At 44.4% G+C, this 26,676-nt stretch overlaps 3 protein-coding genes across 6 annotated transcripts; 1 reads left to right on the top strand and 2 right to left on the bottom strand.

Moving 5' to 3' along the window:
- Positions 1 to 234: 234 nt before the first annotated feature.
- Positions 235 to 14,223, bottom strand: ghrhra (growth hormone releasing hormone receptor a). The gene is made up of 13 exons (XM_084707741.1): positions 13,989 to 14,223; positions 13,308 to 13,416; positions 8,590 to 8,697; positions 6,214 to 6,314; positions 5,771 to 5,868; positions 5,284 to 5,416; positions 3,659 to 3,812; positions 3,350 to 3,410; positions 3,026 to 3,095; positions 2,781 to 2,872; positions 1,172 to 1,301; positions 1,001 to 1,042; positions 235 to 387 (listed from the first exon to the last, which is right to left on the bottom strand). The coding sequence occupies exons 1-13, from the start codon at positions 14,061 to 14,063 to the stop codon at positions 235 to 237; spliced, it is 1,326 nt and encodes a 441-aa protein (XP_084563867.1). The 5' UTR covers positions 14,064 to 14,223.
- Positions 14,224 to 15,719: 1,496 nt separating this feature from the next.
- On the top strand, positions 15,720 to 23,025 carry eef1da (eukaryotic translation elongation factor 1 delta a (guanine nucleotide exchange protein)). 4 transcript variants are annotated; one of them, XM_084706785.1, is made up of 11 exons: positions 15,720 to 15,797; positions 16,251 to 16,280; positions 17,210 to 17,859; positions 18,636 to 18,753; positions 19,965 to 20,036; positions 20,637 to 20,693; positions 21,247 to 21,328; positions 21,474 to 21,571; positions 22,091 to 22,285; positions 22,478 to 22,672; positions 22,913 to 23,025. In XM_084706785.1, the coding sequence occupies exons 3-11, from the start codon at positions 17,210 to 17,212 to the stop codon at positions 22,949 to 22,951; spliced, it is 1,506 nt and encodes a 501-aa protein (XP_084562911.1). In that variant the 5' UTR covers positions 15,720 to 15,797; positions 16,251 to 16,280; the 3' UTR covers positions 22,952 to 23,025. The 4 variants fall into 4 exon arrangements, with proteins under 4 accessions (XP_084562911.1, XP_084562912.1, XP_084562913.1 ...); XM_084706786.1 differs by lacking the exon at positions 20,637 to 20,693; XM_084706787.1 differs by lacking the exon at positions 19,965 to 20,036 and having other exon boundaries at positions 15,721 to 15,797.
- A 110-nt stretch (positions 23,026 to 23,135) lies between these two features.
- Positions 23,136 to 26,614, bottom strand: LOC146271870 (tripartite motif-containing protein 16-like). Its single transcript, XM_084706783.1, has 8 exons — positions 26,532 to 26,614; positions 25,626 to 26,367; positions 25,454 to 25,540; positions 25,080 to 25,313; positions 24,789 to 24,948; positions 24,601 to 24,660; positions 24,454 to 24,510; positions 23,136 to 24,368 (listed from the first exon to the last, which is right to left on the bottom strand). The coding sequence occupies exons 2-8, from the start codon at positions 26,214 to 26,216 to the stop codon at positions 23,821 to 23,823; spliced, it is 1,737 nt and encodes a 578-aa protein (XP_084562909.1). The 5' UTR covers positions 26,217 to 26,367; positions 26,532 to 26,614; the 3' UTR covers positions 23,136 to 23,820.
- Positions 26,615 to 26,676: the final 62 nt, after the last annotated feature.

Here is a 26,676-nt window from a genome sequence, read left to right as displayed (position 1 = left end):
GCCTAGATTGGAAGTGTTGAACGCCCCCTCCCTCGCTCCCACACACGTACACACACACACACACACGCTGCCTCGTGAGCAGCCCTGGTGGCGGCCCGGAGCTCCGACATCGCTGAACGCTCTCACGACTCGTTCGCAACATTCGCGTAAGGTTGACACAACGTCACGCCAAGACACGGGCCCCCCCCAACCCACCCCCCCCCCCCTTGGCTGTTTTGCATCTGTGGTCTGCGTTCACACAGAGGAGACGCTGGCTGGAGGCAGGGGTCCTGGAGGGCCGGCGCGGTCCAACACAGTGATCTGCGTTAGGGTGACGCGGCGCTTGGCGGTACTGAGGTGACCCTGAGTGTGACATCGCCACAACCTCCTCCTCAGCTCCGTTTGGACCTGGGGACACACACAGGGGACAGGGGACCTGTGACACTCCTTACATGACTCAGATGGACAGTTCGACTCCTCATTCGTGGTCGATTTACACGCTGAATTCACATTGTTTGGCGGAGCCGGTTCTGGCATGGCTTTGTGGGCCAGCACGACTCGTCTTCAGCTGATGTTACGCACGCGATCTACTGCAGGTGTGCTGATTGAAGGTCCAGGCCTTCCCCTCGCGAGGTCTTGAATACTGCAGGCATCCACGGACCCGGACGCACAGTACATTGTGTTGTCGATGCTCTGTGAAGCCTTTTGACTTGCTTGTGAAGAAGTCTACATTAAGTTTTAAATGATTCCTGTCCACCGGGGGGGGGGGGGGGGGGTCTTATAACCTATGCTCCCTGCCTTGTTATTGTATGTACTTGTGCTATGTTAGCTATGCTCTAAGGTAGGGGGCTCCCCCTTAGGAACAGGATAACCACGCTGCGTCTTAGTGTCTTCACAGAACTGCGCGTATGACAACCTGGGAGGTCAACCATCATGTGTGTACAACCATCATGTGATATGTTTTAATGGAATAAATATGTAACTTATGAATGATACATGATCATAAGAGCAAAACGCTTACTTCTCCATTCATGAAGCAGTAAAGCAGAGCCACAACAAAACCCTGCAACACAGAAGAAATGATTACACCAACCAGCTATGACTTCAAAGCAACCCCCCTGGGACACAGGCACATTTTAAGAATAAGATGTTTGATAGAAAATAGTGCTTTTAAACCTAAGTCTCTCTGTACCTGAAATGATCCCAGGCCCAGCTCGATGTATAGTCTGGCAGCCTGGCCTGTGGTCTCAGGCAAGAAGGCGAACACTGTGTAGTGCATCCCAAACAGAGGGATGAGGAAGAGGGTGGACTTGGCCAGCTTCCTGGAGGAGAGAGGGAGGAGGACAGGTAAATGTGGGGAGGACGTGGATCAAATAGAGATATACAGTATGCGTACATGTGTGTATATATAGAGAGAGAAAGAGAGAGTGTGTGTGTGAGAGAGAGACAGAGAGACAGAGAGACAGAGAGAGAGAGAGAGAGAGAGAGGGAGAGAGGGAGAGAGAGAGAGAGAGAAAGAGAGAGAGAGAGATAGAGGGAGAGAGAGAGAGAGAGAGAGAGAGAGAGAGAGAGAGAGAGAGAGAGAGAGAGAGAGAGAGAGAGAGAGAGAGAGAGAGAGAGGGGAAGAGGAGACAGCAATGAAGAAAAGCAAAGCTCAAACAAATAAACTCAAAGGCACAGTTTGACCTTTCCAAGGCGGTCAATGGTTCACAGTCCCCTGCAGGCCCCTCACATGACTATACATCTCACAAGACTCTACAACAGACGTGGTCCCAGCTGTAGCCTGCACTGTATCCTCCCAACTTCCATGATCTAATATGATTGAAGCATGGCCCCCCCCACCCCCCCCCCCCCCCCGCCCGCTATCAGGACTAGATCTCCCTAGGCCTCACAGATTCCTTCAGATTGATCTTTCCCCACTCTGCATCGCAGCGCTCCAACATGACAACGCCCGTAGCTGTGCGGAACTTGAGGATGGGATGAGAAGTTATTGTGTAATGAGCTATTACAAGGGTTCAAAGGTCGGCATCTGGATTCTCATGGGTCACCGAGCAACCGTGTCGTTCAGCCTATGAAGTGCCCGAAGGGTGCCCGGGATTAATCAGAACTTCCTGATAGTTTGCTCAATCCGCTTTAGACAAGCTACACCTCCCCCCAGCCCAGCCCAATCTAAATCTGGACAAGCTCAGACACTCACTCACTGGAATAAAATGCTGTCAACTGTATAATCTCCACATTATCTGACATCACATCATGGATCTAAAAGAGCGATTGAAACGCTTGAATTCTCAGAGGAGAAATCTGCATATTTTAATATTTGAGCATATCAGAGGAGTCAGATGGCTGAGCGGTTACTAATCAGGAGGTTGCCGGTTCGATTGCCGGCTGTGAAAAAATGACGTTGTGTCCTTGGGCAAGGCACTTCACCCTACTGTCCCTGCACTTACCGTAAGTCACTCTGGATAACAGTGTCTGCTAAATGATTAGCTGTAATGTAAATGAGTATTACTGGAAAATCATAACCGTGAATCTAGCTTTGATTAGGTTTCTCTTGTGGCACCAAGAATTTTTTCACCAAGAATAAGTTGATTCAACATCACACAAAAACACTTCTGAATTTGAGAATTTTGAGAAAATATCAACTACTTATTTAATTATCTTCACAAACATCATGTGATGGGCCAGGACTACAGCTGTGTTTGTACCTGCATCTACAGTGCGAGTATAAAAACCTACGGCCTAACTGGATAACGTTCACGTCAAACACGTCCGGCAAACTGAAATAGAGATTCAGAACTTACATTAAGTGGCCCATGTCACTGCCCCCCATTGCTGGAGACTTGAGCTTCTGAACCAGGATGCGAATCACATTGATAAAGATGACAATGTTGACCTAGTTGGGCAGACATAGAACAATAAACATTCAATAAAGATGAAAATGGATTCATGTGTGAGACTTTCATGACTAGCATTGACTACAGTATACAATAATGACAGCTTGACTTAATCTTTGTTTCCTGGCTGTGGTATGCAGGCAGCTACTCACAAGTAACGAGGCCGTGATTGGCCCTTTAATTATCCACCAAATGCCAACGCTGTCAGTGTCGTCCCAGCAACTGCAAGAGGAGTCAATCATTTCGACAATTTGACAGGAAAATGCCATTGTCATAAATGAGTAACATTCACTGCTAATATGGACACCAGATATATAATGATAACGTGTTCATTCAGCCAATGCTTTCATCAAGCAATGTGTGTTTGTGTGTGTGTGTGTGTGTGTGGGGGGGGGGGTAGCAACCACTGAGCTACGCACATATACACAGTATGCACAGCCAGATATGGGTGTAGGATGGTTAGGTCAGGGACGCACCCATTGTCATCAAAAAAGTATCTGGTCAGAACCCACACTATCAGTACTGTTGTCGGTAGCCCTAGAATGAGAAACCCAGAGTTACTTCATCATCACACCATATCATTTACATGCATTGATTCACCGTGCTTCTATTTATGAACAATACATAATTTCACACAATCGGATGTCTTTTGTAAAATGCTTAGCATCGTCATTGTTTATCCATTGAGTTATAATACAAAGCTCGCTCAAGCGGCCTTATTTTGTTTTACCTGCAGTCAAGCCTGACCCTCCTATTGAACTAACTGCCATATCTTCTCCACTCACCCCATCCAATCAGAATGTACCACCAAAAGTACTTCCGCTGCGAGACGAAGGTGAGAGCCAACAGTGTCTGCAGGTACATGCCCTCCACTAACAGCCAGAAGTAATTAGCCATGATGCTGAACTGGAAGAAGGCCACCACAGACTTGCACAACACCTGTATGGAACACAACAAGAGAGACACCGACACATAAGACACAGTCCTAGACAGGGCGCACAGCCTTAATACTGTGTGGAACACAACACAGAGAGACACCGACACATAAGACACAGTCCTAGACAGGGCGCACAGCCTTAATACTGTGTGGAACACAACACAGAGAGACACCGACACATAAGACACAGTCCTAGACAGGGCGCACAGCCTTAATACTGTGTGGAACACAACACAGAGAGACAACGACACATAAGACACAGTCCTAGACAGGGCGCACAGCCTTAATACTGTGTGGAACACAACACAGAGAGACACCGACACATAAGACACAGTCCTAGACAGGGCGCACAGCCTTAATATTGCATGTGACATCAGTACGGGATGCTCTGATCAGCGCAGCTGGCTCGTGTTGAAGCCATTCACCGAGTATTCGACAACATGCGGAGCCGCTAATCGTTAATAATGAGTGAGAGATGTTCATAAATCAAAGCAATATGTGGGAGAAATAGTTTAAGATGAAAGAGCGCTGTATGTAGCTGCAGTTCTTAAGTATGTATCCATCCCTCCCCTGTATGTATGTCAACTGTTTCTTGAGACTTGGTCTTATTAAACTTGTAGTCTCTGGACAAAAATAGTGCAAACAGGTCATTACTCTTGATGCGTGAAGGAGTGATAAAAATAGTTGTTTACAAATAATCCGAATATGTTTCGAAATAACAGAAGAGTAAGATGACATCTATCGCCACCCTAGCGACATCCCTCTGCTCTTGAATTCTGTTAAGACACAGATCATTTATTTTAGGGTGGAATTATTATGTTTGTCGTGCTTTTTCAAAATGTTTATATGGAATGCTTTTTCACAGACTGTGTTGACTGTGTTTAGAGTGCCAGAATCCATCCTTGCTTTAGCAATAAGATCATTTCTTATCTTTCAACACGTTCTCTCTGGTACCAACTCTGTAGTAATCCACCATAGTCACGAGAACAAAGCTTTTAGTAAGGTTCAGCTTGTTTGAATATTTCAGATTTTTCCTAAATCCCCTTTGTTCCACCGCAAGGCAGATGCTGTTACTTCAGAGCACTTCAGCTTAAGCACTTTGCTCGGGAATAACATTTCGTAGTGGGTCACCCAAAGACGTCTTGATCACTGAACTCATAGTGTCATATATATCGCCCCCTCCTCCTGCCTTTCTATCACAATATCAGAACATCTATTTTCAACCTGGTTGGGTAGAAAATACTGAAAATAAAGTGTAAGGCTTCATACATAAGTCTTCTGACAGAGAATAGGTTATTACAAAAGTGCTTAAAGATTGTGTCAAGAACATAGTTGACATCCACTTACCTCGGGAAAGCCCAATCTACCTCTGCCCAATTTTCACTTGTGTAGCAACTTGTACTGCTAAACCTATAGGTGTTGAGTTGCAGTCACATAGCTGTTCAATTGAATGCAAAGCTGTTGCTGTCTTACTGTCGACATGAAGCAGTGATCCAGTGTCTCGTCGGCAAAGAAAACGGTGTCTTTGACGAAGACGGCACTTGCTCTCAGGATGAAGGAGGTAAACAGGTTGATGTGGATGTAGTTCCTGGTGCAGTGGAACTTCCTGTCGGAAAGGGAGCCAGAAAATGATTACAGGAGAACGACACACACCAAGACACACACACCAAGACACACACACCAAGACTCACACACCCAGACACACACACCCAGACACACACACCCAGACACACACACCCAGACACACACACAACTGAAAAGGTTACTGAAAAATATATATGCATGTTCCTGAACTGAAACTGACAATGTAGGGATATAAGTGACGTCAAGCATGAGCACATTAACTCAGTCCATTAGCCTCACACGGCAGTCTTCATGTCATCTGTTCTGACTGGGCCAGTAGGAGCTGACACTGTCTTATGGGAATTAGGGAAAAATACAGATCTAGTGTTGGTTTTACCTGAAGGCAATGAACACCACAATGGCAGTGATGAGGGAGATGAGAGAGGTGGCATACCCCACTGTGTACACCTGCCTGAACGTGGAGAAGTAGCTTGTCTAGGGTCAAAGAAAACCAAAGAGAAGAGCATAACAGAACCATCATTTGACTTACAGAAACAAAGTAACCTTTGGAAATAAGGAAATAAAGATGTTCACAAATAAGCATTGTTCTGTCGTGTCTATTTTTGAGGTTTCAGTTGGCTTTGCTTAATCACCATCGAATGAGATATCTTTTTTGAGTGAGCAAACCAAGAACTGACATGTTCACTTGTTTTAAGTGTTGCTTGATCGGGGTGTCGAAGGGAACATTTTGACATTTCCGCAGGAATACTGTTTATATATTTCGAATGCAATTGTTCCCTCCTCTACACACACAAACACTAAACCAGAAGATCCTTCTACCTCCAATCCTGGCTCATCGTCCTCGTTGAAGACACAGGCCTCGTCATAGGGAGGTAACAGCTCAGTCCAACCTTGCTCTGTACAGTTCCTGTACATGTAGCCTGTAGAGGGGTCAGAGAGATCAAAGACTGGGTTGGATTTCATGTCAGTAAGATGTCTTACCTGCTTGTGGCACATTCAAGTTCACACATGAATGTGCCATATTTTGTATCAATTTGAATGAATTGTTCCTACCAGTTTGTTACTGGGTATAGAGTGTACAGTATGTAGGTTGCTTTAAGTAGATGCAGCATAGCATGGCACGCATATGCATTACACAATTTTGCCTTAAAAACACGAACAGTTAAGAACATACATAATTCTAAGCTGTTTGTGATTAACTTTACAAATTGGATTGTCGTTCAGAGCCGAAACACTGTTGAATGGGCCAGTTGTCTACTAAGGGCTGCTAAATTAAAGCTCTGTTGGACTTCCACGAAAAGTCAGATTGGCGAGAGGATGTAATCCTGCCCCGTGGGGCATTTAAAAAGTAATCACCGCCGTGTTAGTCATATTCCGTCTACAGATCTCGAGCCTTCAACAATCGGACATGACTTTGTTGTTTGAACATCCGCATGTCCAGTGTCATGTATTATGTAAGTCCATAATCTGGTAAAGCAACGTGATGAAAGGGTTAACAGAGTGAAGCTCATTGTTTCTACATGGATGCATACAGTATGTAACGCAAGGTTTCATAATTCTGTCAAATTTATTTTATTTTCGTCTGCATGAACTGAATTGTTGTACTTCATGCCAGCAAACATTTGTTGTCTTCTGAGTCCTCAACCAAGGCGTAATTAGTATTTGCTCATGGTTCAGATCAATTTGGATAGGATTCTGCTACTGAACTGCCAACAGAGCCTGTTCCTTTCTGTGTGTGTGTTCCTATGCATGTGTATGTGTATGTGTGTGTGTGTGTGTATGTGTGTATGTGTATGTGTGTGTGTGGAGGGGTTGAACACCTAGGGTGAAAAGGAGGGTCAGACAGGATCAGGCATCATAACTAGATGGACCAAAAATGTTAAAAACAAAATTGTGATTCAATTCCACTTCCTCCAAGAGCCCTCTCTCCTTCAAGAGTGTGGTTTCTGCAGGTTTTAACAGAGTCAATTATATCAACTTCCAGCAGAGTAAGCAACAACACCAACAACAGTTGTAGAAATCATACAATGGCAGACTGTAGGTAAATAACCTTGCTAACAGCACTGTCAACACAAACTCAATCAAACGACAGCACATACCACTGGCATCATATCTACTGGGTGTGAGGATGTGAAAGAAGGTCAGCTTAATACAGCGTAAGTGCCGGCTCCCTCCCACTTCCCCTAGGCTGGCCTGTCCCCAGGCTACAGATCAAACACTTGACTGGCTACAGCCTCCATCAGACACAAGCAGGTTTTTAGTTAGTTGAGGTTTTTTTTATGGTTGTCTGTCATGTTTCTATTTCTATTTAAATGTTCTGTATTTATTTGTAGTGTTAAATTGCATTTTGGTGTGAAGTACTTTGTGATTTTATCCGCGAGAAGTGCTATACAAATAAACTTTACTTACTTACTTACACATTATGACACGTTATCATCCTGTTCCACACGCACACACACACACACACACATACAGACACACACACACATACAGACATACATGCACAAACACACACATACACATACTTCTACTCAGATATCCCAATTCTAATGAAACTGGGCCTCTAATTAGGTTATTCTCAGACCTGTCCCACATAAAGTGCATTTAAAAATGTCAATAAACAGGCTAAAGGCATTTCTGAGAGGGGGTTACAAAATCATGTAATCAATCAATCAAATTATTTCAGTTAACAGGTGGATTACTTTTAATTGTAGCAATGTATATTTAAAGCCTTAACCCTTATAGGATGTGTTTATATGAAGATACATCATAAAAGTTGAATATTAACAAACAGGCTATCTGTTTTTTTCAAGTCCTCAGTTGTTGTCCTAAACCCATTTACAGATTTGCCTACAGGAAATGTAGGCTACCAGTCCTTTTTATGACTTCAACTAATTTGACATTAAAACAAGAGCTCACTTTTACAGGAAGTGTCTGGCTTGTTCTCATCAACATAATTCTCACCCAAGAGCAGGACACTGGCCTGAGAGAATGTTGTGATGTGCCAACTCATGCAGAAGTATCTGGAATGTACTAACAACACTAAGCACTGCCAAGAAAGTCCCAGTAGAACGTGCTTTCAATTATACACATTGCACAAAGGCATTGGTTTCTATATTTGGTCATTTTAGAATGTTATGTGTTTGTAAATAAACCTCCTGTTTATTTCACTGTTAGACAGAAATTGAAACTGACCCTGATTGCTGGATAAATGCTGGAAAACCTCAGAACAGGAAACGTTGATCACCTGACCGACATCTGCTCTGAGCCAGCACCGGATCTCATCCCACTCAGTCCCACAACCTATACAGAGAGAACGAGAGAAGGAAGAAGAATGAGAGAAATAAAGAGATCGAGACAATCAACTGGGCACAAGCTGGTATCAGCTGGCATTTGTAGCCCTCGAAGAGCTCTCCAGAGAGAACGCACGATGGCATAGACAAGACTGTGACATACACACAACGCTCAGTCTGGGCTCCCTGAAGCTCTGGTGAAGCGCCATCATTTTATCTAGCCTAATGCACCCGGTGGACGGAATTAGCACCTTTTTCACAAACACATTGGCGTTACATTGCAACAGTAAGACTCTTTCCATCTGGTACATGGGTGGTGTTTCAATATGAATATGATGATATACATCTCCAGTCTGTTGAATAAGTCATTCACAAATCCTTGACAATAACAATCTCAAATTAATGATTGTGAATGATGAGAAAATACGATAACAAATTTTCTTCAATTATTTGTAATCATCTTCCTTCATTTCCAAATGGTTGTAACCAACATGTTCTACTAAGCTTAAAATCTCAGTTTGACTACTTAGTCCTGACTGACTTCAAGAAAAAAATCTGAGGAAAAAGAATTTTAGGAAAGTTGAGGAACTCGATTCCAGGCACAAAAAGCATGAGAGAGAAAAAAAGATAGACATCAGTTTAATTCCGGGGGCTGTCTAGGACAATTTCAGAGAAAAAAAAAAAAGATCCTGCTTTTCACATTAAATTAAGACTCCATATATCAGATGACATTGCAGCCAAAATCCCAACTGTTCAAGCATGGTGTGATTGAGCTAGAGGAAAAATATGTTAGAGAACAGGCCAGTAGATATAAAATTGCTTGTGTTGTATATGACAGAATATTCATCTGTTTGGATTTCTCATGTATTTGACCGGAGGTCATAGGAGCTGACACTAAGAGGTTTTGCTATCCTAGTGAACAATCCAAAACGTCTTCTGTTTAACAAGCTTGCCCCCCCCAAAAAAAAACAATTGACAAACAGGGACGAGCGAAGACCTGCAGGTCCTTGCTCGCTATTTCTGTTCAATGGAACAGAAATAACATACAACCACACAAGACAACACACTGGAACGTAACATATGGTCAGTATAATCCACGCAGCATAGACTCTGCAGAGGCACATTCAAGTCCCTGAGCTTGTCGCTGTGGGCCGAGCGAAGGCTGGAGCTGTCTCTGAATGTCTCTACCTCCAGGCTAGCTGTGTCCTCTGAGATAATCCCCAGGCCAGAAGACCGACAGGCACACACTGGCTATGTCTCACTTCCCATCAGTTCCAGGGGAGTGAGACTGTGCACATTTCTGTTTCCTACATTTAAGTGCACTTTTGAATTGTACCGGGACCAAGTACAAAGTAATGCTATTTCATCTCTCTTCTCTGCACGTCACTCCGCCTGTCGCTTTGAATATGCACGTAAATAGAACGCTGTGTGTTGCATCGCAGCGGAACACGTGAGGTAAAGTAAGTGGGTGGTTGAATATCTCTCTCTGGATGTTTTCCCAGGTGTGATGCTGGCGAGGGAGTGCTGACAGAGGGCAAACAGAGAGGAGACACACTCCTCTATGCAGCAACAAAAACTTCTAGGGAGAATGTCATTCATGCCCAAGCTACAAAACAAAACTAAAGAAACCTTTTTTAGACTGAGCGAGCAGCGCATCACCTTGATTTGAGGAAAAGCAAATGTGGAAATATACAATACTCAGGGTGCAGTCCGGATGTCAGAGCGTGGCTGGGCCATCACACCACACCTGTTACTCTCTGGATGACACTGGGAAGGGGTGGAGAATGCAGCCCATTCCCGTTTGCCGATCCAGCTGGAAAACCAGCGGCTCACCTCTGCTTTGGGAGCCACCAAGGAGAGACAGCTGCTACCAGTTAACCAGCACAAGCTGGCCCATCGGGAAGGCTTTTGATTGGCTTCCGGAGAACATGGCACTAGATGGCGATTGGCTTTGGTTCCTAACTGGATGCCTTTGTTCCTGGATGGTGTTTGAGGTGGCTAGGCAGGAAAGGCCTTGAAAGGATCTGTCCATGGTGCTGATGTGGTCTGCAGTGCTTGGGGATATGGATGTTCTGTTCCAGCGGCAGGCATGTAATCCTTCCCACATCACACCACAGGGAGATTAATTGTAATTACAAAATACTATTTTGCCTTCCCGTTGTTCAAACAATTTATTTTATTCAGGACCCTTTTCCATTGTCGGCCAGATGTGTGGGAATTAGGAAAATGATAAAAACAGCCCTGTGATTTGACAGAAAATCTATTTTATTTAATCGCTGGGTTAACAAAGAACAGTTAAAGCATAAACCTAATTGTTATGATATCTGCCAAAAAATGAGATATGCAATAAAGGAACAATGTGTGCGAGATGCTCAGGAATCATAAATAATAAACACCCCAACAATGTTCATTTCATTCAGTCAGTCTGACTTATTTTTGCTTCAGCAGAATCACAAGGGAAGTGGCTCATGAAATTAGGTGCAGTGCTCTTTCAGAGAAAAAGGCAAATACATTATAATGAAAAAGGATAGATGTGACTTTTTCAGACCTTTAATGCAGTCAGTTTTGAATCCAATCCCTAGTGTGTCTACCTTACTTGCCATTCAATTAACAACTGCCAACAGGGTCAATAAACTCAATCTCAACTGTTTTCTCATGGTCCCATTCTGATTCTCATGAATTCTGAAAAACGTTTTCTCCTCTCAACTGACCACGTTTCTATTCATAGAACTGTATTCACCGACAGATCTGCAGAGAATGATAGAGTGGGCTTGAGGGGCACAATTAATTTAATATTAACAATGACTCTGGAATTACTTAGGAGATTAGACTAGGCTACTCCCAGTCTCTTTCAGGAAGGAAATGAGATTCATTTGCACCCTGCCCTTCGTTTACTCTGGAAGGGTGGGTGAGATGCTATCTCTTCTCGGGGTGCAACAGGGTTATGACTCAATGGTGTGAAAACTAAGATGACCCTGACAATGAAGACAGCCGGACTTCATCTTTCGCAGGTGTGAGTATTTGAAATGTGGCTCTTGTTTTTTACATGAAATGACATTCACCTGGCGGGTCTGCATTACATTTGCTTTGAAGGCATACGTTTGAAAGAGATTTTAAAAACCGCACTTCATAATTGTACAAAGGCATACTCCAGCCTCTTTGACTGTTTGGCCAAAGTCACTTCTGTCTACAAGTTGTTGAAAGTAATCAGCACGTACAGCGCCCACAACGATTTGTTCATGTTGACTGAGGTAGACAAAGTCATCAGGGGCAATTAACATCAACTGAGTCCCAAAATGGCATGCAAAGTTAATCTGCTTTGCCAAAGTGAGCTGTCAGTTGGGAACTCTGTGTGTGCGTGTGTGTGTGTGTGTCGGGGGGTTGGGGAGCAATACTAAGGCAGGTAAGAGTTCAGTTGATGAGCTCTGACATTTTCCATAATGACGACATGTTGGCGACTCTCTGGTCATGGCTGTTTGTTCTTAACTGAATGCTGATTGAGGCCAGAGGGAACAACTGCTCTGCATTGAGGGTGAACAGCTGTCAAGCATTCGTAAGATCATCCAAGGGGTTTACTCAAAACCTTTATGAAAACTGATTACATCAAACTATTTAAGTCTATCTAATCTTTAAAATGAGAATAAAACAGACTAATCATTTGATAAATGTACAGATTGTACACGTTATTTACATGAAGAAATTAATTAGATTACTTAAATTGTTTGATGTAATCAGTTTCCACAATATTCTGAAATGATAAGGGCTGCAGTGTACCTGTTTAATGCCTTGTCACCTTCATACACTCTCCAACACATGCACATGCAAGAGTATGTACAAATACAGTCAGTACATCTATACTCTCTCTCTCCCTCTCTTTCTCTTTCTCTCTCTCTCTCTCTCTCTCTCTCTCTCTCTCTCTCTCTCTCGTCCTCTCTTTCTTTCTCTCCTCTCTTTATCGATCTGTCTCTCTCTGTCTCTCTCCCTCTCTTTCTCTCTCTCTCTCTGTCTCTCTCACGCAATATGTCTCTTTTTCCTCTCTCATTCATGCACACAAACATACACACATACCTGACCATGTACATACACACATACGCCCTCTCTCTTTCTCCAAATTGCTTTCTTTCACCCCTCATGCCTCTCTTGGGCCACAGTGTTTGTACAACAATACTGTCACGATATGACAATATGTCAAATGTGCTAAACACCTGAAACTGCCAGATTAGACATACCGTAGTACTTCCTCCTTGCCTCAGAAGGCATGTACCAGACAGAGTATCTGGGGTGCGAGATTGGATCAGATGTCCCTGTAAACACCAGAGGGGAACCATGTCTGGGCTTCAAACAGACCAGCCAGAGAGGGCACTTTGGATAAACAACCATGCATCTCTTGCTTACCATCAAGCTGGGCCTTTGGCATTGTTGAATTCCGTGCCTGTCTGACAGACAGTCCTCCAAACAAAGCTCCTTCGTATTGTAAGACTGCCTTCCTCCACTGAGCTAAAGGCCAAAGCGTCGACCTGATAACCTGAATGTACTGTACCGAATGTCTTTCGTCTACACACATGGAGCCTTCTCACACGACCCCCTTCTATACACTCGTTGCCTGCATGACAGCCTTACCAGTGTGGCCTGTATGATTGCGAGCTTCATTCCTCCTGGTCTGGATGCACAGCTCCTTAGCCTTCAGGTGCTGGGAAATGATGGCACAGTCTGGATGGATTGCTTTTGCCTGAAGTCACAAGAGAGCACATTATCTGACAAATGATCTGACATTATCTGACAGGGCATGGACACTGTGGCAACCCTGGAGCTCTGGGCCAGGTGATCCAGGGAGATCCCTGGGTACCAGAACACACACACAAACAGAAGCACACACGCCAAGTCTACTTGATTTTAGTGTGTGATTTTAGTGCTTCTGTGCCCTATTACAAGTTCAAAGACAGAAATCTAGCAACATCTGGAGTATCCTAGTGTGGGACAAGGGCCTCTGTGGAAATCCATGAATCTTTTTCATCTTAATGATGACTTTCCTTTATACTGTATATCCTAATTAGAGTCAGCATCAAATAAAAATCAAATAGTCACAATATATATAGTTACCACAGCTTTTAGGCTAATGCATATCTTTTTTTTTATTAACTATAACTGACAATATTGATTTTAAATGTGTTTAAGTTTGAACGCAGTAAACATAATTTCTTGATTGACCTTAATTATTATTTATTAGACAGTTATTGTACCTTAAATGTGTTACCGGTCTAATATAGACAACAGGAAACAATAAAAGGGGCAAAAACGTACCATTCTCCATAGGTTTGGATAAATTATGAAGAGGAGCATGAGTTGGTGATGTGTTCTCGTCCTGTAAGATCCCATAGTAGACAATCCGTTCCTTCACTCCATTTCTCTTTTCTCCTTTCTCGTCCAGCTCTCCCTCTTGAATAATATCAACCAGTGTCAACAAAAACAACTACAGAACTATTCTGTCTCTGTCCGTTGGCCCTTGGTGGATCTATTGCTTTTCTGTGACAAGTAAATCCACTCTATGTGGGTACGAGCCGCCGACACTGATGCAATTTATCTTCTCCCTTCTGAACCGATAGGGTTGAATAACCTACTTGCGGGAGACCGCTGAGCGCGATTCTTGTATCTCCCCTTGTACGTAGTAGTAAATGATGACAATCGTCACGTGCCCCATCTCCCGCCTTTAAAACTGACCTAAAAGTTATTACTTAGTAGACTACTTTATAACATTAGGCCTGTACATGCACGACTGGAAAATGTTTTGTTTGCACAGTACTCCAATGCAGGCTTCATCAGCGCGTGTGATAATCAGATTCAAATTAAAACTGATTTGTAACACATACTTGAACAGACGGCGTTTAACAGTGCCACTGAATTGTATCATTTCACACTTCCTATCTTTGACGACCTTTTTAACAAACATGCGAGGAAGTTTCATAAAAACTTTGACCATGTGCAATTATCTATGCGTAATTATTGCAAACTTAATTATGCAACAGTCATTCGGTAACAAGTGTTTAATTTAAGTTATTCAATAAGAACCACATGGCCTATTAAGGATAGTGAACAGTTTATGGTAACAAAGTCTGAGTCAGATTATCTTTTTTGAAATACACTCATCTTTAACGGATATTTCCACAAGCGCTGTGGAACTGCACTGGTGCTCGCACAGAGTAAGTTGCCTACACAGACGTTTCGTCACTCCACATCATATAATTAATATGGATCACTTGAATTAAGTTGATCCACTTGTTAGAAATGGGTGATCATTTATTGATTAAATTGCCACTGAATCCCCTGGATGTCTGGTCTACTGCCATCTGCCGGAGAGAAAAGGAATATTGTATTGTCATAGTATTTATTCAAGTCTTCTTTATGTAAACAAAACACATAGAAAGGTCATTACGAATACCAATATAGTGTAAACTATAAAAATAAAGGAAAAATAACAATGAAGTTCACCACCAAATATATTTTTTACTTTGGTTCATTCTTGAGGTGTGTTACAAATATGTGTCGCATTACAAAATGTTGTCATACCATGGAACAGCAAGAATTCAAAAACTGGAAGAAAAGTAGGCTATTTTTCACGATCTACCATTTGAAAAGGAAACACTAGGTGTGTTCGACTTCATGCAGCACCGGCGACGCCTTGAAGCTGAGAATGCCATTGGCTGCTTCAAGTCAGCCGGGCTGCAGGCGACGCCGGCGCTGCATGAAGTCGAACGCACCTATTAGAACCCGTACACATTTGTGCGACTCGGTAGTGCATTATGGGAAATGTATTTTAGAAAAGCTTATCGGATCATACCACTTTGGAAAGTAATAGTGAAATACATATGTGTCTTTATTGCTATTTAAACCGAATTTCCTTGAAACAATGTGGTTTTTTAGAGATACTTGTTTGGCATTTTAATTTGTATATTATGTTATGTAAGCCATAAAAGGAAAAAAATAAGTGACTTTCCCCCTTTTTTGCAAATGAATGCATGCACCCCACTCTACTGATTTCTCTTCCACCGACAGATTACAGCCGAGAGCACGCACAGAACACTTTCCATCTCTAAAACGTTGAAAATACTCTCAGTAAGTTAAACTAAATTACTATTTCACCGCTCGACCTACCTATAATGGAATACACTATTCGTAAATGAAATGGGTTGCGATCATAATACTCATTAATAAGCGCCACGTGGACTTCAAGTTCGTGTGCTTGTCAAACTTATACGTTTCAGTGTCAGACCACCGCAAGGAACCCATAATTCATAGGACTCGTGTTCTTAACGTATTTTGACAGTTAGCTAGCTCTCAGCAATTCAGTGAGTTTGTTAAAGTGTTCTCAAGCCTTTACTAATAAACTTCAAATCGTCTTTGAGGCTGCTGCTGTCTGAAGTTTAGGTTTATTAATTTGGTCGAGGACGCAGACTAATGGTCGTTACTCCACTGTTAGTTTGTCACCTGATTTTGCACTGCCACGCGTATAGTCAGAATATGTTGTTAATAAACCCACTGTGTTTCTCTATTGGTTATTTAATTAAGCTCTAGCAGTATTTATCTCTTAAGGTGAAGGTGAGTATTGACAGGATATGGTGATGTTTGAAGTGCTGCTCATGACTCGATTTACCAAACCAACGTCAGATGTCTCCCTGAACTTGATTGGTTTATTTAACTACAGCTTTGTTCATTTTGGCTTTTGAATTAGTCAATTAAATTAATTAAATTAACAAGTTTTGCTTTGTGGATTGTTATATGCAGCTGCTAAACATTGCAGCTTTATTTACTTTTATTTTTCAGTAAGTTGAAAGTTAAACAATTAAGTTTTGTCTGTAATGTACAAATCAGGCATGCAATGTTTGAATGTGTAGTTTGTTTGTTTGTTAGTCTTAACTTTTTCAATGACAAAATACATGAATTTTATATGAAGACTTGCCCCTAATCTTTATTAAATAATTTAGATTTGGGCTACTTGAAGATATGTACGAAATGCATTTTAATCCTTGTGTCTAAAGACGGCATATAATAATGTTATTGTTAGCCCTCTCCTGAAACTGGGACCAGCAAATTTCATGTATCTTGAACTAAGATGTGCATGTTGACCCAGCTGGGTTTTGCGTAGGTGTATTGTACACAAGTATGCTACCGATTTGTAAATTAATATTTAAATAAGGGTTGATGCAGTGTAAGAATAATGATTTGTGATCATGCTGTCAAAGTAAATATGCTTGATTCATTTCTCATCTGTTGCACATCTTGTTGGTTCAGTCAAATAGTCAATGGAATCAAACCATTCATGATCGAGCTTCAGTCATCTTTTTGCAAATACTGCCTTGGCCTTGCCTTGGCCTCAGGGCTTGTCTTTACCTGCAAGAATGGCTTCTTCTCGTCCTCCTAACTGGCATCCTCTCTGTAGTACTAACTCCACCAATAACACACCCTACCTGAGCTCCTACATGTAGCTTCTCCCCCTTGTGCTTCTCCCTGCTGACACCCGACGCAAGATGGAGCATGGAAGAGTCGCCCATGATCAGCCGAGAGCGAACGGTCGCCGCGGGGGTGGACCCCAACGTGCTGTGCCTACAGGGGCCGTCCGTGGAGGAAACGGGCCCCCCGTCACCAGGGCCGACCTGAACGGGGACGACATTCACGTGGGGAGGAGGCAGAGACGAACCCGCTCGTCCCAGTCAGAGAGCCAGGGGTCCGGGGCTGAAGAGGAGTGGGTGTTCGGGTCTCCCATGGATGGGGCGACCTCCTTCGGCCAGAGCCCCGTCCTCCAGGGCCTCCTGGGGGAACACGTGTGGTACAACCGCAGGGCCTTCGAGCAGGCCGAGAGCACCCCCCAGCGCAGGAGCGGCAACCAGCCTCCCCTGTCATCCTCCCCCAGGAACCAGGGCAGAGGCTCCCGTACCCTGACCTTCCGCTCCAGACGCCCCCAGCAGCAGCAGCAAAACCAAGGCCCTCCAGAGGAAGAACACCACCCCAGCTCTTACTCCCAGTTCCCTGGTACAGAAGGCTCTAAACGCCCGACCGCCCAGGGTAGGGGCCGCGCCCGGTCCTTCTCTTCTGAGCCCCACGAGGGCCGAGGCCGGGGTTACCGTGGAGCCAGGAGGAGGGGCCTCTCTGAGACCGAAGGCAGGCCTAGAAGGGACAAGTATGGCACACCTCTCAGGGAATGGAAGAGACATGTTTGATTTGGGTTTTTGGTTCGTTTTGTTTTTGTATGCATTTTTATATTATGTTTTGCATTATTTTTTTTTGGTTTGGTCCCTGTTAAGTTTGTGCTAACTTGTGTGGGTTTTGATTTCTGCTGTTCTGTTTCCTTAAAGTGTCTTGTCACCACACCAGTGTGAAAGTTCCTCAAAATTCCCAATGTCGAATAAAGTTCTGTGAAAGCCACCGCTGGTGGTGCAGAGACCTCGAGTCCTGTAAAGAGGGTCCGTAGTGGCGCTGGCCACGCCATTGTTCTCCTTAATCCAGAGTTAGCAAAGCAGGCAGTTTGGTTGCATTGAACAGAGGAATGCTTGAATGACAGTCTGCTGGAGTGACGTGACTGTCCGTGGTCTCGGTTATTCAAAGCGACGTGACATTTCTGTTATCTTTAGTGTGAGTTTAACCTAAGTGAACTAAGCCAGCTGTCTTATTGTTTTCTTATTGTTGACATTAAAGCTTGATTCATGGCCGTTTTTTTTCTTTTCTTTTTTTTTTACTTGGTGGCGTTTCACCTTCTGTAAATTGTTATGCATTCTGTCTGCATGGTGTTTCCATCATCCTTGCTACATTTGGTTTGTCTGTGGTATGCTGGACTAGTGCTTTCTGAATTTCACTAGCAATGTCCTTGTTCAACCTGTCCGACCGTTTCATTAGAAAATCGTTTCACATACACGTGATCAATGAAAGTGACCACTGTCTTCCCTTGGTCCCTGTCAGCATCAACATGAGTGGACTACAGTGCCTTGCCCAGGAGAACATCTGGTTCGACAAGCCCCACTATGATGAGGCTGAGAAACGCTTCTACGAGGGGGCCAACGGACCCTCATACCAGCAGGTATTCTATCCTCTCCTACTGTATAGACAGGTATTCTATCCTCTCCTACTGTATAGACAGGTATTCTATCCTCTCCTACTGTATAGACAGGTATTCTATCCTCTCCTACTGTATAGACAGGTATTCTATCCTCTCCTACTGTATATGCAGGTATTATATCCTGTAATAGACAAAGGGGATCCACTGGGAATAGTCAACACACTGTATTGTGTCAACACACACACACACACACACACTGTATTTTGTAAAAGTCACATAAGATTTTTTGTACACATATGCTATCCCAAATATTTTTGTGCCAAATACAGTCTTCTGTATTTGTACTGCATTATAAAAGTGCAACGTTGAGAATGAGTTTGGTTGTAATACTTCATTATGTCTTAAGGTGTTTTTTCTTTAAATAAATATGTGCCAAAGCCTTTTGCACAGTACTGTGCTAGACCATAATCCTCAGTTTGAACACTGCGTAGGGGATCACAAGGGTGTCCTGCTGCAACCAGCCCAGACAGTTCCCCTTCCCTGTGTGCCTCCATGTCACCTAGCTCTCACAGCCTGCATGACAGGGCCAGGTGCCAGGTGTCGTCCAGCTCATGTGGCCGTGGTGTCAGCTGCATGGCAAGGCTGCCTGTCTGTCACTCCCGCCACTAGGTCTGTTACATCACGGCCCCTGTACAGCGCTGCCTCCCAGAAGCTGGCCGTGAGAGCTAAGCCCCTCCACTTTAAAAGTAGCTCAGCTGACGAGCGGCGGTCAAGTGGCACGGCAGCTGTCCTCACTGTTCCAAACTGGGGCGGGAGGCTTGAGCACATTCTGTTGTCCTCCCTTCCTCCCACTTCCAGATATGCTGGTGTCCACCCAGGCTTTCCAGCACGCGTCTTAGTAAACCACATGGAGACGTTTCATTTATTGTTCCCCATGCCTCGTTCACATTGAAAAAGGCACTGCCTGCTTGCGTATACTTTGCGTGTGTGTGTGTGTCTGGTGTGTGTTTCAGGACCGTCCTTGGATCAATTCAGTCAATTGAGAGGTGATTCGACACAACAGGTTACTTTCTGAATTGACAGAATTGAACCCCCGATGTCACCCCTCTCCCTGTCTTGTGTGTCCACCTGCCTGCTTCTGTTTGACCTGCCTTCCTCACCGCCCACCCACCCACCCACCCCCACCTGTCCTGCTTCCTCCCCCATGGCCGCGCCTCCCCCCCGTCCCTCAGGAGAGGGAGGCTAGTGCCATCCTGCAGGACATTGCTAAAGCCCGCCAGAATATCCAGCAGTCCCTAGACGGAGTGAGTACTGTACCATGAACATTCCAGTCAGCCAGTACTGTCCTCTCGAATGCCCTCGATCCAGCCTCATGGATGATAACAGTAATAATAATTATCTAAAAAATGGACTAGTCCTCTGTCAGGGCCAGTAGTAACCAAAAATCATCTAATGTGTTATTTGATGGTCCCCTGTACCGTGATGTCAGTAACTTGAGGTCTACTTAACCACTTAATGAGTACAATCGGATGATAACGTCGACATATTTGAAGGTACTGCGATGTCTACAATCACCCTGCTTCTCATCACTCGCCTCTTAGCTCTGCTTGCTTGTCTCACTGTGATTTATCTTAATCAAAGGGGTCATGTGTTTGTTTGTGTGAGTCTCTTTCCTGCTAACCTTTTCTTGTCTGCGTACCCTAAAGGTACCCTGCTGTTTGTCTTGTGCGGGATATACTGTATGTATGTGCCTTCAAGTATATGCCTGCAATATACATTTCTCTCTTTCTGTCTTTCCATTCTTTATCCTCCCTGCCCTTTGACCGTTTTCGGTGATGATGAATGGGTAAATGAATGAATGAATGAATGAATGGGTGAATGAATGAATGAATGAATGGGTGTAGGTGAAGACAGCCCTGCAGTCGGGCAGAGAGCGCCCACAGAAACGCCGGCACAGGAACGTAAGTTCCCAGCGTGTTGGGAACCCACAAGCATGTGTGGGCCTGGACCCTGCCCACGTTTGGGGTGTGCTTTGTTCCGTGATGTGGCAACACCCTCCAGATTTCACTTTCTCTCCCTGTGCATCTGTGTCGACTGTTTTTCAGTGTGTTGGTTTAATGGAAAGACTGCTTACGAGCTAGCCTGCTTACGAGCTAGCCACTTGTGCTGGCTGGTTCTTAGTTGAAAGGCAATTTTAATTTCTCTCTCTGGAATCCAATAATTTGGGCATCGTTTGATTGGAGTGTGTTGTGTTGTACTAATTGTGTTATTTGGTTTGGACAAGAGAGGGGCTGTGTCCAGAACAGCCGTGTGGTGTTTCCACACCAGAGCATGGTTTTGGTGTGTCATGGCCTGGTGTCGTTGTGTATTTAAGCCTCCAATCTGGAACTTCATGCATATGATCTCTCTCTTTTGAGTTGTTGATTTCCCGGCATGGCTTTGGCATGGATGTCTCCTCCCTGTCGTCATGGTGACAGTCTCTCACCCAGCTGTGTGTGTTTGTTTTGTGTGCAGTCCTCCTCCCATGCCGGAGGAGACCAGGAGCTGGTGTCTCGCATGAAGAGCCTGGAACTGGAGAACCAGGGCCTGCACAAAGGTAGGGTGTGGGAACCGACACCTTGAACCATCTGGGAAGTCTTCCACAATATGCCATCCTGGTTGACTCTGCGTTGCTATTGGACTGTGCCGTTTCCAGCGCTTCTTCTGTTTGTAATTCTCGTGTGTGTATGTGTGTGTTTCAGTGGTGGGTGATCTGAGGGCAGCCCTATCCAAGCTGGAGTCCAGAGTGTCGTCCCTGGAGAAGACTCCCAAATCAGAAGCAGCAGTCCCCTGTGCTAAGGTTAGACAGACACAGACTATACCAGTGGTTACCAACCCTGGTCCTCAGGGAACACCTGTCCTGTATGTTTTAGATGTCTCCCTGCTCCAAAACAGCTTATTCAAATAAATGGGTCGCTATCGAGCTCTGCAGAAGCCTCCTTATGACCACTCATTTGAATCAGGTGTGTTTGAGCAGGAAACATTTAAAACATGCAGGACAGGTGTTCCCTGAGAACCAGGGTTGGGAACCACTGCCCTATACTAGCTAGGGCTAGCCATTCGCTACCCACAATGCTTTGGGGCTATCTTGTGGTTATTATCAGTGACCCTATGCACTTTGTTAAGTCTCTTGGAAGTCACTTTGGATAAAAGCGTCTGCTAAATGAATACATGTAAATGTGCAACCAAGGCCCTCGGAAGGGAATATAAACACCACCACTGACAAGCAATGTGTTGGGAGTCTGTCCGTGGGGGTTAGCCTTGACAGCATCCCACTCCTCCAGCTGCAGCAGTTCCTTGACCTCCCTCCCCCCCTCAGGCGGCCCCCGTCCAGCAGGTGAAGGCAGCGCAGAACGGAGACGACGACGACGACATGGACCTATTCGGCAGCGACGAGGAGGAGGACGCGGAGGCCGAGCGCATCAGGGAGGAGAGGGTGGCGGCGTACGCAGCCAAGAAGTCCAAGAAGCCCGCCCTCATCGCCAAGTCCTCCATCCTGCTGGACGTCAAACCGGTCAGCTCCACCTGCCTGGTCCCCTGCGACCGATGTCCTCATCGACACGACACATCACATCACATCGACACATCACAGTCATCCATTTAACTGTCCATATTACTACTGTCCATTTATTCTGGTTCAGGGTCTTTGTAATCTGGATTGGGTGATCACCATCCTTCTTTCTTATTCTTTGTTTTGTACTCCCAGTGGGATGATGAGACAGACATGGCAAAGCTGGAGGAGTGCGTGCGCACGGTTCAGATGGACGGCCTGCTGTGGGGCCAGTCCAAGCTGGTGCCCGTGGGCTACGGCATCAAGAAGCTGCAGATCTCCTGTGTGGTGGAGGACGACAAGGTGGGCACAGACATGCTGGAGGAGGAGATCACCCAGTTTGAAGACTACGTAAGTACACAGCTCCCAGGACATCCACCTGTGTCGTTCCCAGGTCAGAGACTGATGCATGAATTCACACTTTAACAATTGTTTTAATAGGACAAATGACACAAACCGTCTTGATCAATTAATATTGCATATGCTCTAACTATATGCATGCTATACATACAACTCCTAACATACTCAGTACTTGAAATAATCCACAAAGTGAAAGATGTATACTGATGTCCTGTTTTTGTTTGGGTTCAGGTCCAGAGTGTTGACATTGCTGCCTTCAACAAGATCTAAGTCTCTCATCAAAAATGTTACTGTTGCTCTCGGCTTGCTCGGTTATCAATAAAATGTTGAGCTTTAAGCACAAACATGTCTCTTCCTTCGTAAATTTAAAGGGCAAAGATGTACATTATAAAACTGTGAAGGTGAAATCCCACATTTCACATGACCACAATGTAACTTAAGTTAAAATAAACAATTTGAAACTTACATTTTAACCCAAGCTGCCCCAGCATGTCTGAAAGGGCATGCACACTAACCCAGTGAGCTAACAGGGGAGCCCTGCTTTCTTATGGTTTTATGACACTCAAACTCTGCAGGTTGTTACAAATAGATAGTTCAATGTCAAATTTAAATGTTGAGTTGAGATTATGATCCCTGATAGCTCAGTGGTTAAAGATATGGGCTACAGTGAGAGGGATCTGGTGTTCAAATTTGGCTTTAGGACCAATTTTTTTGCCCTTCAACTTATAAATAAAACTGATAAAAGGTACATTTATTTGTAGACTCTTGGTTGAGCTTTTCCTGGTGGGACAGTTGGGAGAGGGGATCTGAACAGTCGGGCAGTGCGCTGCGGTTACAGGGATCTGGGCCCACTGATGCGTTAGGCACTACGCTCTGTGCTGGATTTGAACCCAGGGTGTTGTGGTTCAATGACTGATTTTATAGAAATAAAAATACAACAACTTGTTTAGAATATTAATTAAATATTTTTGGGGTAATGTGTCTCGAAGGTCTTAAATTAAAAAATGTTATGGTCTTAAAATGTCTTAAAAAGGTCTCACATTTGACTTACTGAAACCTGCAGGAACCCTGTACATAGAAAAGTACATTCAAATCCATCTAATGGTATCTATACAAAGTACACCATTAAATCATTCGTTTCATGACCAAACAACACGTTTGTGAGGAGAGCCTAGTTTCAAGGTGGATCCCAGTCCCACCCAGAACCCGGGGTAGAGAGGCTGAGTGAACGTGGTCTTGATCCTATGAAGCAGAGTCATCTTATCAGAGACGCTGTAGAAAGACAGCGTTCCAGACCCGTGGTCCAGAAACACTCCTATCCTGTTGGAGCACGGGACACCTATGGCTGTACTGTCCTTGTTGTGTTGGAAAGAGCAACTGAGATTGGAGCAGTCCAGGCTCCAGGACTTGGAATTGTGTCCCAGCTTGCTGTCGGTCCCTCCCCCTGTCCTGGTCATCCCTTTGTAGCACACTCCTACGGAGACCCCCCTGGAGCCCTCCCACTCCACCTCCCAGTACCTGCGTCCGGTCAGGGGCCCTTGACACAGCACCTGGGCCCAGCTGCTGAAGCGCTCTGGGTGGGCCGGGTAAGGCTGGGACTCTGACAGTGTGGTCGCCCCCTTCCTCCCGTCAGACACGCGCAGGTAGGGGTTCGCTGTGTTGACGTCCAGCACCGTGTCGCCGCAATCTGGGAAGAGGAAGCCAATGCTTTACAACTCGATTCCTTTTCCAAGAGATGGGTAACCATGCGCTGTACCGTAAAACACACTTACATTGTAGGAATTCTGACCTGGTTTTTGGCTCCGTGTTGGCTGTGGTAATGTTGTTTGCTATCAGAGACAAATTTTGGGTGATTAGGCTGTAAATTGCTTGGTTTAATATTACCGTGTTAAATGTTCTTCCGTTTTACCCTGACATACCTCTCTGAAGAGTTGTAATGGATTGTGGATTTGATTCCTGATGTGGGCTTCCTTCCTTCACTATAAACAAAAACGTAAAAGTCAATTACCGGGTTTCCCAGATTCGTTAATAGAGGTAGTGATAGTTTAGCGTGTCATTGTTTCTGACACCTCCACCCACGGTGGAGCTGTGGGTACTCAGTACTTACTCTTATCAGAAATCCTGTCGATTTCCCTTTTACACACTTCCTCTAATCGATCGTGCAGGTCAAAAAGGGCTCCTCTCAGGATTTTGTCCACAAAGCATGGATGAACTTTAATACAGGGCAGATCCACAGTCTGGGGAGGCTGGTCAAAGGACCTGCACCTCTGCAAGGGGTTGTAACCGAAAAGAACTTAAGTTAACGCCGCGCATCGATAAAGATAATCTAGTCAGTTGCGCCGATGCAAATAGCCTATACTATATGTAAATGAAGGGAGGCTGTTTCACTGTACAGTACCTGGAGGAAATAAATGTGGTCCTCGGTCTGTGAAAGCTGCTCTAGCTCCGAGTCACTCTTCCTCAGTTTAGCGAGTTCCCGCTCCAGCTTTTCCAGTTGGGTTTCTGCCTGTCCGACAGCAGCCTTCTCCTGGGCCCGCATCTCCTCTCTGACCTCAGAGCGCCTTCTCTCGACGGAGCGGATCAGCTTGGAGAAGACCTTCTCGCTTTCCTCCATGCCTGTCTCGGTGGCATGCTGGTCACAGCATTTATAATGGTGTTTTAACCCAAGTGTCACAGTATCATATGGAAAATGATCATTTTATAGATTTGTGTTATTAAAAATGATCATTTATGGCATGCTGAATGGAGTGTTAGTACACTGGTGAAACTCACCTTGATGTATCTGATAATTTGCTTAAGCTTCTTTTCCATCTCCTTAAATTTATGTATGGATTTTAAGGATGCCTCATCTAGTTGTTTCTGTGATAGAAAAGCAAGAGTCATATTTCCGACTACCACACGTGTCATCGTGACTGGAAAAACAAGTCGATTTTTTTCGAGCTACCTGTTGAGTTTTCCTCTCTGCTACGACTGAGACGGTGTCATGGTCCTTGTGGCTCTCCTTTGTACAAACAGTGCAGACACACTGCTGGTCAGTTCGACAATAGACTCTGAGCAGTTTGTTGTGATGTGGACACAACTTCTCTTTCAGTGAGCCCAAAGTTTGGATCAGTTTGTGTGTTTTCCCACAAAATTGTACCTCGTGTGCCATCAAGTGAGCGTCACAATAAGATTCCAAGCAAACGAGACAAGATTTCACGGCTTTGCTCTTTTTATTAGAGCAAATATCGCATTTCACAACATTCTCCGTCTTGGCACTCGGCTGTAGAGGGGGTCCACGTAATCCGGACCATTGAAACTTCTCCACCACTTCTGCCAGGACTGTACTCCTGCTCAGTGTTGGTCTCGGACTGTAAGTCTGCCGACACTGGGGGCAGCAGAATATTCCTTTCTGCTTGTCCTTGTTCCAGTAGCCCTCAATACAGTCCATACAATAACTGTGTCCACAGGGGATCGTCACTGGGTCCTGAAGCACATCCAGACATACTGGACAACTAAACTGCTCCTGTTCTACAGAAATACTAGAGGCTGCCATTTCATACAGGTACAACACAAGGTTATCTACAACAGGAACTGTTGAGAGAGGAACAGAGATGGGCGTGGACTGTAGAGCTTTGCGTGATTGGGGAGATGGAGGATTCTCCAGTTTCACCTCACTGCCAGAGGCATCCAATCAAAAACCAGGACTAGGAGTAAACAAAAAAGAAAAGGAGGCTAAACCAGAGGAATAGTAAATAAATCAAAACAAAGGTACAGTTTTAACATTACTAATATGAAATGCATTCAAATGTATTTGTTTTTGATGAACAATCTGATACATTAAATATATTTAGCTGTAGAGAAAACTGACATTGTGTAGTTAACCAGTTTTCCAGGGGTCATCCAATAGCTCTTGTTTACAATAGACACAATGAGAGAAAACACCAGTTGAAACCAGCTTAAGAGAAGGGTGGGAACTTTTCTCTCCATGAAACATGACCATGCACCTGCACAAA

Source organism: Hypomesus nipponensis, chromosome 10 (genome assembly GCF_054491055.1).
Source record: "Hypomesus nipponensis isolate SF chromosome 10, ASM5449105v1, whole genome shotgun sequence".
In the NCBI taxonomy this organism is placed as follows: domain Eukaryota; kingdom Metazoa; phylum Chordata; class Actinopteri; order Osmeriformes; family Osmeridae; genus Hypomesus; species Hypomesus nipponensis.
The sequence above is the reverse complement of the archived record's forward strand: the minus strand, read 5'-3'. Positions and strand labels throughout refer to the sequence as shown.

Excerpts from the sequence above, each read along its gene's own strand:
- ghrhra (XM_084707741.1), bottom strand. The coding sequence starts at position 14,063 with ATGGGATCTTACAGGACGAGAACACATCACCAACTCATGCTCCTCTTC. Across the intron at positions 13,417-13,988 it reads ATCCAAACCTATGGAGAATG|GCAAAAGCAATCCATCCAGA; the intron begins GTACGTTTTTGC and ends TTGTGACTTCAG. Across the intron at positions 8,698-13,307 it reads CAATCATACAGGCCACACTG|GTTGTGGGACTGAGTGGGAT; the intron begins GTAAGGCTGTCA and ends CTCTCTGTATAG.
- eef1da (XM_084706785.1), top strand. The coding sequence starts at position 17,210 with ATGGAGCATGGAAGAGTCGCCCATGATCAGCCGAGAGCGAACGGTCGC. Across the intron at positions 17,860-18,635 it reads GGCAGGCCTAGAAGGGACAA|CATCAACATGAGTGGACTAC; the intron begins GTATGGCACACC and ends GGTCCCTGTCAG. Across the intron at positions 21,329-21,473 it reads GAACCAGGGCCTGCACAAAG|TGGTGGGTGATCTGAGGGCA; the intron begins GTAGGGTGTGGG and ends TGTGTGTTTCAG.
- LOC146271870 (XM_084706783.1), bottom strand. The coding sequence starts at position 26,216 with ATGGCAGCCTCTAGTATTTCTGTAGAACAGGAGCAGTTTAGTTGTCCA. Across the intron at positions 25,541-25,625 it reads CAGAGAGGAAAACTCAACAG|AAACAACTAGATGAGGCATC; the intron begins GTAGCTCGAAAA and ends TTTCTATCACAG. Across the intron at positions 24,661-24,788 it reads CGACAGGATTTCTGATAAGA|TGAAGGAAGGAAGCCCACAT; the intron begins GTAAGTACTGAG and ends TTTTGTTTATAG.